General features: G+C 37.7%; 1 protein-coding gene across 1 annotated transcript in view; it reads left to right on the plus strand.

Annotated features, from left to right (window-relative positions):
• KLHL14 (kelch like family member 14) overlaps positions 1 to 17,360 on the plus strand; it is a 73,532-nt gene extending 56,172 nt beyond the window's left edge. Inside the window, exons 4-8 of the mRNA XM_077809024.1 lie at positions 432 to 510; positions 8,232 to 8,422; positions 8,533 to 8,691; positions 15,278 to 15,435; positions 17,220 to 17,360. Of these exons, the coding sequence (XP_077665150.1) occupies positions 432 to 510; positions 8,232 to 8,422; positions 8,533 to 8,691; positions 15,278 to 15,435; positions 17,220 to 17,360 (728 nt within the window). The remainder of the gene's footprint in view (positions 1 to 431; positions 511 to 8,231; positions 8,423 to 8,532; positions 8,692 to 15,277; positions 15,436 to 17,219) is intronic.
• The last annotated feature ends 238 nt before the right edge of the window (positions 17,361 to 17,598 follow it).

The raw sequence follows: 17,598 nt of genomic DNA on the forward strand, positions 1-17,598 counted from the left end.
AGAAATGAAGTGGAGAGGAAGGAAAGTACATATTATTCCTGTGATTTTTCAAACTGCCACAAAGTACTCTAGTCATAAAAATGCCATGAAGAAGCCCCATCTTGAGCAATAATTTTCTGTTGTGTCATGACAAATTTATTTATGGTGGATTTGAAAATACCAGGACTTCTGTTTTAAAATACAAATTTCCAAGTTCTTGTGACAGAAGAAAATAATATTCTTTATGTTTTTATTTATACCATTGATATTTGCTAACTCAAATACTGTAGTGCCCCATTTATTGAATAACAACATGTGCTGAGTTCATACATTGTTATAAAAAGGGGACTCTTTATAAAAATTGCCAACATGTGAAATATATTTGATATATTAAATGGTGATGTTAAGTACATGAAATAAAAGTTGAGTGTCAAAATAATCTATCTTTACAGGGAAACACAGTACAAACTTTGTCAGCCGATATGATCCCAGGTTTAACAGCTGGATACAACTTCCACCCATGCAAGAGAGGTAAAAACCTGCTACAAATTTTTCACTATTTCTTTTGTTGTCCTAAGAGGAGCTGAGGGTTGGCTTAGTTCTGGGAAAAGGGAATGCTGTAGAATTAGTAAAGATGTTGAAGATAAAATCTCAGTGTACTGTTGTTTCTCTTTATGCTTCTAATTTTTTTTTTGAAGCATTCCAAATTCAAAAATCGAGGGGCCAAATCCTGTAGTGCTAACTCTTGCAAAATTCCGATTAACTTCATGGGGGAGGGTTGCCTAAGTAAGGACTGCAGGATTGCGTCCTTTTCTGAAGTCTCCAAAATGTGCTGCAGAGTTTGTCTTTTTCATTTTCTTAATGTTTGGTTGTCACCTCCAAGGCATGTTGCATGAGCCGAACGTCACAGAGAGTGTGCAATAGGGACAGGACAGTTACAGTAGTGTCAGTTATAAACAACAGAAACATTGAGACCCCAATCCTCCTCTGTGAGGATATATTTTTTTGCCACTGCAGCAGTTCAAAGATATTCTAAACTTGACTTAGCTGGCCAGAGCAGTCCCACTCTGTGATCTTGGTCTGCCAGCAGGAGTTGCTGGCAGGCTGCACAAATTAGAGCAGCATTTGTGCTACTCTTCTTTTGTACTGGAGAGTGGCCTGGCACCAGAACAGCACCAGGATCAGAGGAATGTAAAGGTTCCTTAAACCTACCTCTGCACCATACCCCTGCATCCTATCCCTAGGGGGGAAAACCTCAGTGGAATGTTGTAGGTTTGAAAATAAATATCTGAAAGCCAGGAAATCTAAGTTTATACTTACGTTTTATGAAAAAAATTCAAAAGAGTATCCTCCAGTTCACCAAAATCTCTCTTCTTACACTTTGTACAAAGACCTGACCAGCTACCATTCCACCTTCCTAAGAGAATTCCCTAATTCCAGGTGCTGGAAATGTTACAACTCTGTTTACCCTTAACTATCTGCTGCAGTCAGGCTCCCTGCCTCTATGGACACCTTAAACTCTGCTAGGCAGTGTATACCATCACTATGGACATTAAGATGGCCACAGGTGAAACGTCAAACAATACAGGTTTTAAGAGAGCTCCAGCTGTAAGGGCTTCTAACCAATTTGCTAATAGTGACACTTAGAGCTGCGTGAATGATGGATTGTTTGGTTGCTGGCAATTAAAAAAAATTTTTTTTTAATGTAGTTTTTTTGGGTCCACCTGAAATAAAATTCTTTTAAAACTTTTCATCAAAACGAAAATTCAGGTGGACGGAATCATTTCAGATCAAACAAAACATTTTGCACTCATTTCCAGCAATTTGTGTATTTTTAATTTTTTAAAAAATAAAATCAAAGGAAATTTCAAAATGGAAAGTCATCTCTAATTGAAAAACCAAAAACTTTTGTTTTGAAAAGGTTGAAATGAAACATTTCAGTATTTTTGGAAATTTTGTTTGTTTGTTTTCAATCAAAACAATCAAGTGAAATCAACATGAATCTGCATTTTTTGACGAAAAAGTTTTGGTCAAAAAATTTCACCCAGCTCTAGTGGGTATCATACTTGTCATAGCCAAATACACTGTAGTTTGTCAGGATGTAAGGACAGAATCTGGACTGTTCAGGAGTACCTTAACACTGCATTTCCATGCTTACAAATATCTGGGATTCTTTTTTCTGCCTTTAAGGTTATTAGAACAGCCGTGTTCTTTTAAGGGCTTCCCTCTTAAGCTATTTTTACACATACTATATTTTCAACTTTAACTCTACTTTAATAAGGGTTTGGTTTCTGGGAATTGTATGAAATTTGATACAGACAAACTAACAATTATGTGATGGGGTGTATAAACACTTTAGGGGATCAGCAAGGATACTTTTTTGGCAGAAACACCTCATACACTGCAGCTAACACCATAATAGTCATGTAAGAAGTGCTTGGGTGTATGTAGATCAGCCAGTGAACTTAGAAATTGGCTACTATTCTTAGGGAATTTGAAGTAAGTCTGATCTAAATCCTCACTAGATCTTATGGGAGCAAAAGCCCTGTGAAGAGGATGGGCAGGATGTCCTCTCTTACATGCTTATCCAGACTTAAGGAATGGCAGCAAGTGAGGCTTATTTCAATTAGAAAAGAGGCTCCTCATAACTCAGAAAGAAGAAGGGTGGAGGGGGGAAGGGAGACAATAGTAGGACATGTGATGGCCAGCTCAGTAGCACTAGAAACAGTGGAGAAAGTTTATATTTGTGTGTGCATTAGTGTGACCTTCACTTTGCGTGTTGTGTCAAACAATATGCCTGGTGGGTCTGTGCTATACTCATTTTATTTGTGATATAGAAGAGAGTGAAATAAACTACATATGATCAGAAGAGGTGATGTTTGGATCTCGATTAGGTATGGGTTTCAGATTTGAACCATCTGAAAACTTGAAGCTGTTCCTTGGCCTCAAGATTCTGGATTTGACCCATCTCTTCAACAAACCCGGAGAGTATTTTCTTTGCTAGTTATCCCAGTGGTAGAGTGTAGTAATTCCATACTATAAAAAGAACAAGAGTACTTGTGGCACCTTAGAGACTAACAAATTTATCTGAGCATGAGCTTTCGTGGGCTACAGCCCACTTCATCAGATGCATAGAATGGAACATATAGTAAGAAGATATATCTATTCCACCTTTTCATGTTCTCTGTATGTATATATATCTTCTTACTATGTGTTCCATTGTATGCATCTGACGAAGTGGGCTGTAGCTCACAAAAGCTCATGCTCAAATAAATTTGGTAGTCTCTACGGTGCCACAAGTACTCCTGTTCTTTTTGCGGATACAGACTAACACGGCTGCTACTCTGAAACCTAACATACTATAGATGCTTTTAGGGCCTGATACAGCATCCATGGAAGTCATTTGGAAGACTGCCATTTGCTTCAATGGGCATTGGATCAAAGCCCCTAGTGAAAGTCAGCTTTAGTATCTGGTGGGTTTCTACCAAGAACTAGAAATCCTCTGAAGCCTTGTGACTGCTCAGCATTTCCCCATTACTCTGCCTGGTGATAAATCACTGTTCAAAATGGTTAGTAACTTAAAATATTACAAAATTTTGTTGTAATGTTCTAATCATAATAGTCCCTTTTGCTGGGGGGCTTTTGAATGAGACAATTAACCTTCACCCCTTCTACTCAGGATACATAATTCAGGCAGTGGTCAGTTATCTCTGGATAGAGCCTCTAAGGATGGGGAATTTGCTGAAAAATGTGATTAGGAATTTCTTTAAAATGTGTAATGTTACTTCCTAGCCTGTAATGACTTCCTCAGAGGTGTTACAGCATTTTGCATCAAGGTCTAACATGACAGTTTTTAGGAGACAGTATATCTAATTACAAAACTGTAAAGCAATCCCACCTCCACTCCTTACTCATGCAAAATGCCTGGTAAAGTCAACAGACAGACTAGGTGGGTGAGGTAATACTTTTTATTGGACCAACTTCTGCTGGTGAGAGAGCTTTTGAGCTTACACAGTGCTCTTCTTCAAAGTCAATACGCTTTTTTTCCCAAGTAAGGAGTGCAGGATTAAGCCCTATGTCTGTTGGCACAATGCAGGCACCATTGACAATACAGTCTGTTTAGTGGATCCTTTTGACTCATTATGGTCCATAAAGTCAAGACCTATGAAGGGATTTTAGTCTGAGACTAATCAACCAGATTAACTATAATGGTTCCTTTAAAATGCCTGTCTGGTAAATGTGGGTCTTGTGCACATGCAGTAAATTCTTAAATTAAAAATCTGTGTAAAATCTGTGACAGATGAACTTTTATCTCATATGCTGAAATCCATATTAGACTGATTTTGTTTTTGAGTTATAAAAAAATATTCAAATATCTAATTCCCGTTATGGACTCAATGCCACAGCAGCATGTTTTGCTTTTTCTTTAAAGCCAATTATTTTGTGCAGTTTGCTTGAGTTAATACTTAATATTTATTGTGTATAACACATGAGAATATTAAATAACTTGTTAGATATTACATTAAGTAAAAATTGATCAGTCCTGCCTTCTTACTCCATCCAGTAATGGTAGATGAACCAATATTCTGATCCAAGCACAATGGGGTACTTTTTGAAGAGCATTGCATTTAAACTAATAAGGCCATTAAAAGGAAATATCATCATAGCAGTCATCTTGCCCAGCCTATGGAATTCACTGCTGCTAAATGTCAGACTCAAATGATATTCCTAGATCTGAAGAGAAACCATCGAGTAGTTTCAGTCCAGAATTACAGGTTACAAAACTTGTATCATTCAAAACATTTCCATGATATTTGAATTTTTTCAGTTAAAAGCTTTTATTTAAAGTTTCCTCTGCATTGTTTATAACCTAAAAAATACAACATTGTACCAGTGCTTGAGAAACAGAAAGTGAAGCTGTCTGGAAACTGCCAGCCTTGTTTTACTGTCCAAAGCCAAGTGAAATGAGAAAGTAAACAATATTTTGGAGACAAATAAAGTAATTTAAAAATAATTTTAATCTATGGATTTATTAGTAAGTAAACTAAACGTAAGGAAAAAAAACCTTTTCCTCCAAAAATAATCTGATAGTATTCTTTTAAAAGATCCAGACTTTCTTATGACCACTAATAACATTAGTAGCTATTCAACCTAAGATTGGTTATCAGATTTAATGTTTCATTGCCTGTGAGGATCAGGAAGGAATTTTGTCCTCCTTTCTCATGTACAGCATTGTAAAATGTAGCTAAGTTCATTATGGGGTCTTTTTCACTGTCTACTGAAGCATCAGGTATTGGCTACTGCTGGTGGCAAAATGCAGGACCAATACTCTGATCCACAAAAAGAGTCCAGTATAATTTTTCTTACTAGAGTGGACAGTCTCTTCCCAGTTTTGCTGGGGGGAAATTCCTAAGGCTGAGACTTTTCATATTATATTGTAGTCTGGAGCACATTTTACAGCAATTAAAAGACTTTTAACTATGCACTGCTTTTACACAGTGCTCTTATAAAGTATTTTGTGGAGAAAAAAGATGAGGGAAACTTGAAATCCTTGCTGTTGGAGTTTCTGCATATATATATATATATATATATACACACACACACACAAACACACACACATTTAATCAGAAGACTGAAGCACGCGTTTTCATTTTTGCTCCTAACAGTGACACTCTGTGGATGAAACTAGGAGTACACATACAGGACAATATTAAGATTTATTTATTTTTTGTTAAAATAGTAAGATCTGCCACTTGTAACTAGTGCTGTATATTGAGACTGAACAAAAGTTAAAGAGACTGCCAATTATGTAGATGTTTATATTATTGATGTCAAATTGTAATGTCTAAGCACCTTGTGTTTTGCTGACACTATGTAAATAACTAATTCACATACACACTTTTGCACAAAGAAAGTTGTTCATTAAAATGTACTTTACATTTTATTGGACAATCACATGCCTCCTACATCTAGTAAATATTGTGCAGGCCTCCAAAGCTATCATATAGAAGGAGGATGTAAAATATTTTTGGCAACAAAAACATATAATTTATAAGTTGCCACATACTAAAATGGCTATGATTATTAACAAAATATTAAATATATACCAAAAGGCAGCATGGCCCAATAAATTTCCATAAACTCCAAAACTGGCAACAAACCCTCAATAAGCCACCCCCCACCATACAGTCCGACCATACTCACAAAAAAAGTGTCTTAGCTGAATGTAGCTATGTAGGAAAACAATAGGGGACGTAGATTTTATTAAAATGTCCTGTAAATAGCCAGTACTAAGAAAAGACGGGAGAGTCAAGTTTATAAATGTTTAGTTAACCGGTCTGAGAATAAACTGATAGGGTACAAAATGTGTATGATGTGCTACCTGATAATGCAGAGAATACATGGCAGCAACTTCTAGCTGACCACTGATTGATGGATGAAATGGTCATAATTTATTTTAACAGCTCTTGCTGAGGCCAGGAGCTATGTCCAGAGCCATTCCTCAGCCATCTTCTGCTGTGTTCTCTTTTGGTATTAGCTGTGAGCCTTGTTCCCTCTGATAGCATTGCCATTCCTGTAGTATTTAGGTCTTGCACCTAAGAGCTTGATCCTGTATGTTTGAGGTTGCCCATGTACCCACAAGATAAAAATAAAAGGCAGCAGAGAAAGTTTAGAACAACCCAATTCCTCATAAGCAAGAGCACTGCTTCCTGGGCACCAAATCTCTCCTGCCTCATAGTAAGAATAAGGTCATGGTTGGAAGCAGCTAGACCGCATCAGACTTGGTCATTCTACTCCCTTGACCGACTCTGCAAGGGAGTGGCAACACATGATTTAACATTTCAGTTCAGTGTGGAGTATTATGCCTACTGTTTAGCCTTACTAACATCCACACATAGCCTCAGCTCATCTTGTGCTCACTGCTTTGCTCCTTGCAAAGACTTGCAGGATCAAGGCCTAAGTAAAACTTGACAATCCGTGTGATGCCTTAAGGAACTTTATTTTGTGATTCAGAAGACTGGCTGTGTAATAGACAAAGGCTCCCCTTTTCAAACTTGGTTGCTTAGATATCAATTTAGGTGTCTTATATTAGCTACGCAAATTTGAAAAATTTGTCCAGTTGCTTTCTATAGATGCTACACTCGCAAGTTATGAATTGGATATAGTATGTCAGTTATCCTGAGTAATTAGAACTGTACCTTGTAGTGTCTAAAACACCAGTATCAGTCTGGGGGATTCCCTTGGGAATGTTGCAACAGTAAAGATTGGAGGATTGGGCCCTCTAAGTCTTATCATCTAAACTATGTGCTAGTCCTAATGTACAGCTATTCAGCGCTGCTTTTTTCTTCCTCATACTGATGCTTTTTACAACTAAAGGGCCTGATGTTGCCATTCTTACTCTGGGAAATCTCCCATTAACATCAGGAGAGTCTTCCATAAGTAAGGATTGGCCCAAACTAGGAAAATCTCAAAAGACCCCCAATACTCTATTTTTATTTCTGTGGTAAACACTTAACATTAATTTTGAAGGACCCAGGAAAGCAAACTGTAGGAAAAGTTCTGTCAGCACACAGCCCTGACCAGAAACAATGATTAGCTTCCTGTGTACCTGAGTTGCATGTGAAACCACACAGATAGCTAAAACTTGTTCGGAGTTAGTTACTTGGATCTTTGTGAGTTAAAGGGCAGAAATGTAATACCGTGCCTAGCTTAAGGAAAGTTGTTCTATTTGCAGTACTGCAGAAAGAAGAAAAAAAGGATAATTGAAGAAAAATTTTGATGATGTGGTTCTCTTAGTAAATTGGGAACAATGACCCTTGAAGGACCATAAAGAAAGTGAATGTCAAGATAATTTATTATTGTTACATTATCTACCTCATTTTTCACTTTGTCTTACTAAGTTGTTATATCCTTACAAAGTACCAAATGCCCCAAACATTAATAAGCACCTTTTTATCCTTCCGTGGCGTTAAAAGCAACAAACAGCTTTGGAGAAAAAGGTATTCCTCACCAGATGTATGTGCGTTAATTGTTTTGACACGAAAAATGAAGTATTCATTTGATGCAGAGCACATATTTCATAGCAGACCAGATCCAATCTTTAAATGGCCCTAAACATTTGAAACCTACAGACACTCCTTTTTGAAGTAGAACTTGAAGTAGCAGCTAATTTAGTTCAAAGAGTAGAACGAAAGAATTGTCTTAGTAACTAATTGGATTATGATTTTTATTTATTGATTTATTTACTCTAGGAGAGCCAGTTTCTATGCATGTCGGCTTGATAAGAACTTGTATGTGATTGGTGGAAGAAATGAAGCTGGCTACTTGTCCAGCGTGGAATGCTATAATTTAGAGACAAACGAATGGCGTTATGTATCTTCTTTACCGCAACCTTTAGCAGCGCATGCAGGAGCAGTGCACAATGGCAAGATATATATTTCAGGCAAGTCTCTTTTCCAATTACTGCTACATACAAAACTTCACAGGCAAATTCTTGTTGCAAGGCAACATCTTTATTTACATTTAATTAATGAAGGTATATTTCCTTTGTAGGGGGTGTTCATAATGGAGAATATGTCCCCTGGCTGTACTGCTACGACCCTGTAATGGACGTCTGGGCCCGAAAACAAGACATGAACACAAAGCGAGCTATCCACACTTTGGCTGTAATGAATGATCGACTGTATGCAATTGGAGGAAACCATTTGAAAGGTCACCTTTTTATAGCAAAACAACATTTCAATGTCCTGTCTCTGGACAGAGGGTATTTCTGTTAGCTAGTCATTGTTAAACTAAGTTTAAAAACCCTGAAACACAATTTAACGGGATGCTTGAGCCAGCAGTTTTAAAAACATCTTATGCAAATTATTTCAAAATTATAACAGTACATTAAATATATGAGTAATGAATGCTTTGGATAATAAAAAAAAACAGGAGCTTCCATTACTCAAAAGCATGGACAATTTGTCATTACCATGAATTCAGTGAAACAAACAGACTATTCTTTGGCCCAAATGTAATAGCAATATTTCCCTCCTAATCATTTTCTAAGATGTGAAGTAAGAGTTTTATTCAGAGCTGCACAGAGAAACAAACCCTTGGTTTAATGAAAAACCATCCATTAACTATTAGGACTAGAGACTTAAAATCCCTTTTTAATATTAAATGTAGCTGTGAATTTTAATTCTTTATTAATTCTATTTAAAGGTTTCTTGTTTTCATCTTTTAAAAGCTTTTCTTTAATGACTAGTGTATAGGCATCCAGTGTTCTTTTTTCAATACATACATGCCACTCCCATTAATGTTAAAAGGAGGCTGTCTTATCTAGACAGTTTAAAAAATGAGTTTAAAGAAGTTTCATGCACCTCTCCTGCCCCTGTGTCTCCCTGACAATGTCTGTCATTTTATAATCAAATGTGTTTGTTTTGTCTCCCCTGTTGCAGCATGAAAGAGCCACACAGACAAAAGGGGAAACTAACTGACAATGCAGGAGAAGCAATGAAAATGACTATGGGTAAAATTTTCAAAAGTGCCTAAATGACTTAGGAGCCTAAGTCCCAATGAGACACTTGGGGTATGTCTGCATTTACAAGTGAAGGTATGATTGTAGCATGCATAGCTTTAATCAAGCTAATATGGAAAAAATAGAGCTATGTGTACACTGTGAGCAAGGAGTGGGATTCCCCTGCTTGTTTACACATACTCAAGTTACCTGTCATCGAAATAGTGTGAGTATAATATAATAGCACTATAGCCACAATAGCATGGGCTGCAGAAGCACAGCTGAGCCATACCAACTACATACCCACCGGTTTTAGCATGTGTATATGAGCAGGGGAATTGCATCACTAGGTTGTAGTGTAAATGTAGCATAACAGTGTAGACAAACAAAATTTCACAGGCAAATTGCTGTTGCAAGGCGGTATCTTCATTTATATTTCATTAATGAAGGTATATTTCCTTTGTAAGGGGAGTTCATGATTGAGCATATGTCCCCTGGCTGTACTGCTATGACCCGGTTATGGACAACCCTGTTATGATGACGCAAGCTTCAGCATGGCTAGCAACAAGAGTACAGTCCCTGTAGGGAGCTTGGGTACATACTCTGGTTGCTAGCCTGTGCTAAGGCCCATGCCATTCCATCTACACTGCTATTGTTACATGTGCTAGCTAGATTAATGTCAACAAGGGTATGACTACCTGTGATACAATCATATCTTTGTTTGTAAACATAGCCTCATGCACTTTGGAAAATTTTCCCCTGTATTCATAGTTGGCTGAAGCACCTTAGCTGGTACATATAGGGACCATAGGGAAGCATAAAGTCCTCTCAGTAAATAGCATTGTGGCAGATAGTGCCTCTATGCCAAGTGCAGAACTGGTTTAGCCAGTTTTGTGCAGCCTACAGGAGCATTTCAAGGTGGGACAGGCCAAAAGAAAGAAGGAGTAGAAGCTATCTGTATACTGCACGCCTGAAAAGGCCACTTTTAGGTGCCAAGTTTGAAAATATTAGTCTTTTGAGTTCTTTGAAATGTTGCTCTTTGAAACAGTTCTACACTAAAAAGTGAGGTTGACCCTGCTACTTTTCTCGGGGATGTGAGACCATGAGAGACGTAGTTAAGCCAATCTAACCCCTGGTGTAGACAGCACTAGGTTGATGGAAGAAGTCTTCCACCAATCTAGCTACTGCCTCTCAGGGAGGTGGATTAACTACAGTGATGGGAGCATCTGTGCTGTCGCTGTCATGTTTACACAAGCGCTGAAGCTGCTCATCTTAGTCTTATTCCCACAGAGCTCCACCATTCTTTTTTCTATTGGAATAACAAAATTAAGAGGTATGTAAAAACTGGAAATGTTCTCCTCTTCATTTCTTCTTCTAGGCTCTATTTTGTCCTTCCCTGCAACAGAGGAAAGCAATAAGTAAAGGGACTTATTTACTGCATCTTATTTACTGCAACACTATGTACATTTAACTAAAGAGAGTGCATTTCCATATTTTTCATATTGCTCCCAGAAGTCCTTCTGCATTGGACTCTTAATGTTTTATAAATAGAGGGTCAGATCCTCAGTTTAATAAATAGAGGGTATCACTCCATTAGACTAGCACGGATATATACCAGCTAAGGATTCGGCCTTAAGATCTGGCCTACTCAATGTGGGGGTTGTAAACAAAGTGCTTTGTGTTCCCTGACTCATATGTTCCATATAGTAGCAAAATGTTGATTAAAGTATATTAAAGTTGATTAAATGTATATTAAAGTATATTAAATGTTGATTAAAGTACATTTGAACATGTGCTGATTAAAATTAAATGGAACTGTAATACACAGTTTAGTAAGGTCTCTTTACTCAGGAAGTTGTGACCAGAGTTCTGATCTCCCTGGTGGCATCTCCCAGTTTCATCGGACAAATAAAATGGAACGTGTTACAAGCATTGTATTTTCTGCTGTACTATATTTTTGCCTTGTATGCTTCAGCCATGGCTGAGTTGCTCTCTGTTGTGGGGTATTTGCCATCTTTGCTACCAAAATGCAGTCTGTTGTTTTGAGAAAGAATTCTTTGGAAAACATTTCTTCTTATTTGCCCTGTGATGAGGAGCTCAAAGAAGAACTGTAAGCGAAGGGATGGGAGAGTGGATTGTAGTGTGGATTCTTCAACAAATACTGCATTGACTTGGGGTAGTAAAGAACTCTTTTATGAAGCTGGATCTCTACTAATGTCAGTGTCTTTACCTCATCATAACTAATTGTGGGTATAACTACAATTTTTAGGGGTGGGGATCTTTGACAGATTCTGCGCGCACTGGATTGGCCTCATTATGGTCCCTTGAAAATTCTGCTGTGATACAAAATCATTTCATCACACCTGTTCGTTCCTGACATAAACTAATAATTTTGCAAGCATCATTGTTATGGGCTACCCATATCACCAAATGCCCTTTCACAGAAAGTCTTAAATTCTCCTTCTCTTTTCTGTTTTCTGTTCCCTTTGATGAGAAAGAAGATAGAAATATAAAACAGATCATCTTGCTGTAATTTTATTGCAATGTTCCTAAGAACAAAATTGTTTGGGCTCTCTTGAGATTTAAGGTATTTGATAAGAGGAAACGTTGTCTAAAGGATAGCGCATGTAATGGGAGCATGGACTCCTGTTTTCTATTTCTAGCTGATCAACTCAATACCTGTGTGAACTTGGCAAATCATTTAATGTCTCTGGGCCTCAATTTACCCATCTGTAAAGTGGCAGTAATACAGTTTACCTCAGAGGGGCATTATGAGAATGATAGAATCATAATAGACTCCACAATCTAGACTGTAAGATGGTGCCAATTCTAAACCACATTTTGACCCCTTCTAAAAAATTCAGACTTGATCTCTGAAAGAAGAGAAGTTATTGTTGCCAGTCTAACAAGCTGTTATCAAAAAAGAGTGGATTTACACTTTAAAAAAATTATTCTAACTTCTTTTGTCCACTCATAACTCAAAATGGCTTAACGTGAAGATCTCAGAATTGTGTGATGCATTGAGCCGCAATGAAAGCTGGAGCACAGATCTAGTTTTGCCTTTTTTGAGTACCTAATTCTTTGTTTACATATATATTGTCCGTAGGCTTCCACATACGGATCTTAATTCTCCCATTGTGCTTGTATCTTTGTGCTACCATTCCGATTTGATGGAGTTTTACAATATCTTTGCATCTACTTTGCACAATTGTAAATGATTCCACAAGGCAGTGGAGAATCAATCTCAGAGAACCTAGATGCCTCAGATCTCCTTGACAATCTGGATACAGACCTGCAATTGGCACAAGTACAACAGTGGTGGTGTCATTGCTAGGTGTTCTTCTCTTGACAAGAGCGGTATCATAAGACTTCTCTTATGTGGCTTCTTCATTCTTTCCTTACTGAGCATTCCCTGATGGTAACTTCAAGCAATTACTCATCATCTCTAAGGGAGCTCATATGTGGTGTTCCACAGGGCTCCATCTTGTCTCCCTCCCTGTTTCCATTCTTGTGTATGGGGCCAGTAGGAGGGTTAATGAGGAGGCATGGGCTGCAGTATGTTCATTTTGTTGATGATACCCATCTCTCCTTCGCTATCTTGTCTGATCCAGCCAGTGCTATTGCATGCTTTACTCAATGTCTGGGTGAGATTGGGGCATGGATGAGGTCTCACTGGCTGAGATCAATGCCGATAAGACTGAGGTGATACTGGTTGGTTGCAGGAAGCAACGAGAGAGAGAGAGAGAGAGAGAGAACGCGCGTTTATATCTACCTCTTGCTTGGAAGACTTGTACCCACCTTTTCACAATCTGGGGGCGTCGTTGCATCCCAGCTGCTGTTTAATGATTTTATAGCAGCAGTGACCAGGATGGCTTTTTTCCATCTCAGTCAGGAGAGGGTGACCATTCTTTTTGTGGATTTGGTCTGTGTCACCATAATCCATGTCTTTGTCCCTTCATGACTGCTGCAGTGCACTAATGAGGACTAATAAACTAACCTTAAATCACCGGGAAACTGAAGCTTGTTCAGAATATGGCAGCCTGCTTATTAAGCAGAATATCATTCTGGAAGCATATGACACCAGTGCTTCTGCATTGCCTATCTGTGGTTTCTGGGTGAGGTTTAAGATGTTGATTATGAATGACAGAATCCTAAATGGCTTGGAACCTGTCTACTTTAGGGATAGCTTCTCACCATGCATTATTGCTGCAGAAGAAGTCAGCATTGATGTGCAAGCTGGAACCCCATCTGTATAAAATAGTAGCTACTAGCAAGACATTCTACTTGAGGAAATCTAAACTTTGAAACTTATTCCCCATCCCATGTTTGTCCAGAATAGCTTGGATCTGTTGATCTTCAGGGAACACTGCCCCCACTTCTGGGGTAGGATAATTGGTTAGTGAGGAGGAATATTGCTTGGGGTCTGCTTTCATCATTTCTTAACTTGGGGTCTGCTTTCATCATTTCTTAGTTATTTTCTAGTTTGGGATGAAGAGAAGCCTCTGGTTTGGTTCTGTTTGTTATGCAGTTGTATTTTTGATTCATGACAGAGGCCCGGGAGTCCTTGGGTTAGGTGCTTTTTAAAGAGTTAGTATAAATTGAAATAGTTAAAGAAATAAACATTGGAGGAGTTTGCTTACATATCTGTATATTGGGTAAGATTTTTCATCATTCTTTTCTAAAATGACTTTTTCTAAACTTACTAGTGTTAGGAAGAAATAGAAAAATTTTATTTTTATTTTTTTTTAATAATAGAGAAATTTCCTCATTAAAAAGATTCATTGAGAAAGTGCTAAGGCTCTATCTAAATATTTATTAATTTAAAACAGTTGTAAATAAAATATTTTTAAAAAGCAAAAACTCCAAACATCTGAAGTCAGGAAGTTCTAAGTTAAGGTTTAAAAACAAACAACTGAAAATTAAGAAATTTTAGTTTTTCAAAAACCTAAACACTGGAAAGTTTCAAAATACTCAGAACATTTTCCATCACTAGCTTTATCTTTCTGTCCCTTTACCCTCACTCCTCCAGTTATAGGTGGAAGACCCTCACTAGTGGCCATATGGAATAAATGCCAGTTTTCCCTGAATAACTTAGATTGTTGCATTATGATAGCATCTGCAGGTATCCTGCTGGCCTGTATCAAGTATAGGTATATTTTAGGCTTTTATTGTAAGGGTAGGCTATTTGGAGTCTTTCATCATACGATCAGGGTGGATGTGGAAAAAGCTGACCTCTGGTTTTGGTGGCATGGGGCTTCTGAACTATATAAGTAAGGTTAATAGCGTAAAATTGGGCTCCATCTACAGTTGTTGTGCGTGGCCTATTGGTGGAGGGTAATGTAAGACAATGCGGTCGCAGGCCTATGGGAGATCTCTGTGATGGGGAGTGGATAGTTTTGTAACTCATAGGCCAGTACGGTATCTTTATTCCTGGATAGTAGGTGATTGTGGAAATTAAATGCAGGATAGTGGTTGGAGAGTTAAGGCTGGTATTGGAACTGTTACTGTGTATTTTCACACTTTTTAAAAATAGGTATGGGCCAAACCAAAACACTGCATACAAATTCACGGCATAATTTCAGATCCAGACTTTGCACCTCAGGCATATATCTTTCATATATATATTTCAAAAATATGACTTTCATATTTTTTAGAAAATTCCTATTACTATTACCATTCATCAGGTACCTATTAGAGGTGGCTGCAGTTGATCTTTATAAATAAATGTGCCTTTTAAAAAGGATCTAGAAACTTAAAGAAGCCTGCTTTAAGTTATTTTTTAAATATTTTATTCAGGTTTCTCCCATCTTGATGTCATGCTTGTGGAATGCTATGATCCAAAAGGTGACCAGTGGAATATTCTTCAGACTCCTATTTTGGAAGGTCGCAGTGGCCCTGGATGCGCAGTTCTTGATGACAGTATTTACCTTGTTGGAGGCTACAGCTGGAGTATGGTGTGTACCTGTTTTCTGAAAATGGCTCCTGAGGCAGTTTTTAGTTACTGTCTGAAAAAAGTTGTGCCTGTTCTTTTTTTCTTCTAAAAAATGCTGAAAATATAAATCAAGGGCTGTCAGAATCTTGGATGCATTGAAAATGTTCTTAAGGCTGATTTACAGCTTGGTTAGTAAAGCTGGCATTACTTATTGATTTTCTGATGGAAATAATCTTATTTCATTTCCAATTTTATTTTATTATGAAAATATAGATTAAGGGCTGAGTCCCAGATTTTTAAAGCTCTATAGGTTTTGCTCCACTTAGTGTTGTGCTGCCAAACTGACTTAGGAGCCTACGCCTCATTTACAGAAGTGATTTAGGCAATTAGGACATTAACCAACAGTGGGATTTCAATGACTAAGTGCCTAACTCACTTTTGAAAATGGGACTTAAGCTCTTAAATCAATTAGGCGTTGCAACGCTGAGAGCAGCAAGGCTTAAATAGCTTTAAAACTCTGGGCCTTAGCCTGCAAAGGCAGTTGCTTACGTTACATCCATAAAATACACACATACATTTAAAACAAGAAGCTACACTGACCCCTGGGGATTGGGCATGCAAAACAGGAGCTGTGAAATATTGTAGTCTAAAGGATTTAGCACACTTGTCAGGTATCAAAAGGTCTGGGGTTATAATCTCAGCTCTTCTGCTGGCTCCCTGCATGGCCTGGCATGGCACCAGTCACTTCACATTCTAAGTTCCCCAAAGGGGACTATTAGTACTTACCTACCTGTTTTATTCTGTTATTGTGTGGTTTAATTGATGTCATACAGTGTTTTGAAGTCAGGATTGATGTCAGTGGTACAGTACCATAAAGTACTACATAAAATTAAGTGTTATTGATTGAACTTTCTGTGTAAAGTGCCTATTTGCAAGTGTGTATCTGCCTGCACAATTGCCTTTTGGCACCCATGTACGTTTTTATAGGTTACAGTACATGCAATTGTTTTGAAAATGTAGCCCTACATGTACATTTTGACATTATTAAACAAGCATAATTTTAACGTATGTTTGAGACCTTGCTTCCCTTACTTACATGAATAGTCCCATTGACTTGGACTGAAATATTTTTACAAACACATTGAGCCTGGTTCTCCTCAAACTTACACTAGCTGTACAGCACGGTAGCTCTGTTGACCTCTGATTTACTGCCAGGTAAGAGGAAGATCAGCCCCTCTATAGTTGACTTTAGAAAAAATGAAGCAAAACTTTGGTAATGTTATTTGCATGATGTACATGAGTATATGCACTAATGAAGTTGGGGAAGAGGACATGGATGGGTTTAAGACAGCTTCAGGTTTTTTTAAATCTGAGCATCTGTCATTTGTAGGGAACTTTTAGCATTTTTTCATTATTTCAATTTCCTTTTAAGATAAGATAGTTTAGAATAAATTATTTTAATTTGTACGAGGTGCAGTGGTACAAAAGAAGGGTGTAGTTTGGAAAAATTGAGTAGTGATTTTGTGTTCCTCAATACTTGTATAACTCACCAAAGACACTTTTAGAGGAACAACGAGGAGTTGTTTTTGTGGATTAACATGGCTACCCCTCTGATACTTTAGAGGAACTTGATTTTGAGAGGGTGAGTGTTCAGCACTTTATGACAATTGAGCCTCTTTAATGTGTCTCAAGTTGGGCATCCAAAAATCACTCGTTTTTGAAAATCTTGGCCTTTTATCTTTACATCAAATTTGCCATTTGAGTTTTACTCTCACAATGTTCCAATAAGATTTTGTTCTATTCTAGGGAGCCTACAAATCTTCTACTATTTGCTACAGTCCTGAGAAAGGAACCTGGACAGAACTAGAAGGAGATGTAGCTGAGCCACTTGCAGGTCCTGCATGTTCGACTGTCATACTGCCAGCCTGTGTACCGTACAACAAATAATATTCCAGAAGCACTGAAATGAACAATATTACATTCTGGAAAGTAATGACGGGTGACGTAAATATTTTAATAGAACAGAATTCCTGGCAAAATAAAACTACCGTAATTGACCCCTTATTTCAGATTTATGCTTTAAAAGCAAACTAGGAACAAAAAGTCTCATCTCAGATAGATTCCGGTGTCTTGTGAAGCAAGTAGCTAGAACACACCGAACATTACATGCTGACAGACTGCCATT

Source organism: Eretmochelys imbricata, chromosome 2, assembly GCF_965152235.1.
Source record: "Eretmochelys imbricata isolate rEreImb1 chromosome 2, rEreImb1.hap1, whole genome shotgun sequence".
NCBI classification, from domain to species: domain Eukaryota; kingdom Metazoa; phylum Chordata; order Testudines; family Cheloniidae; genus Eretmochelys; species Eretmochelys imbricata.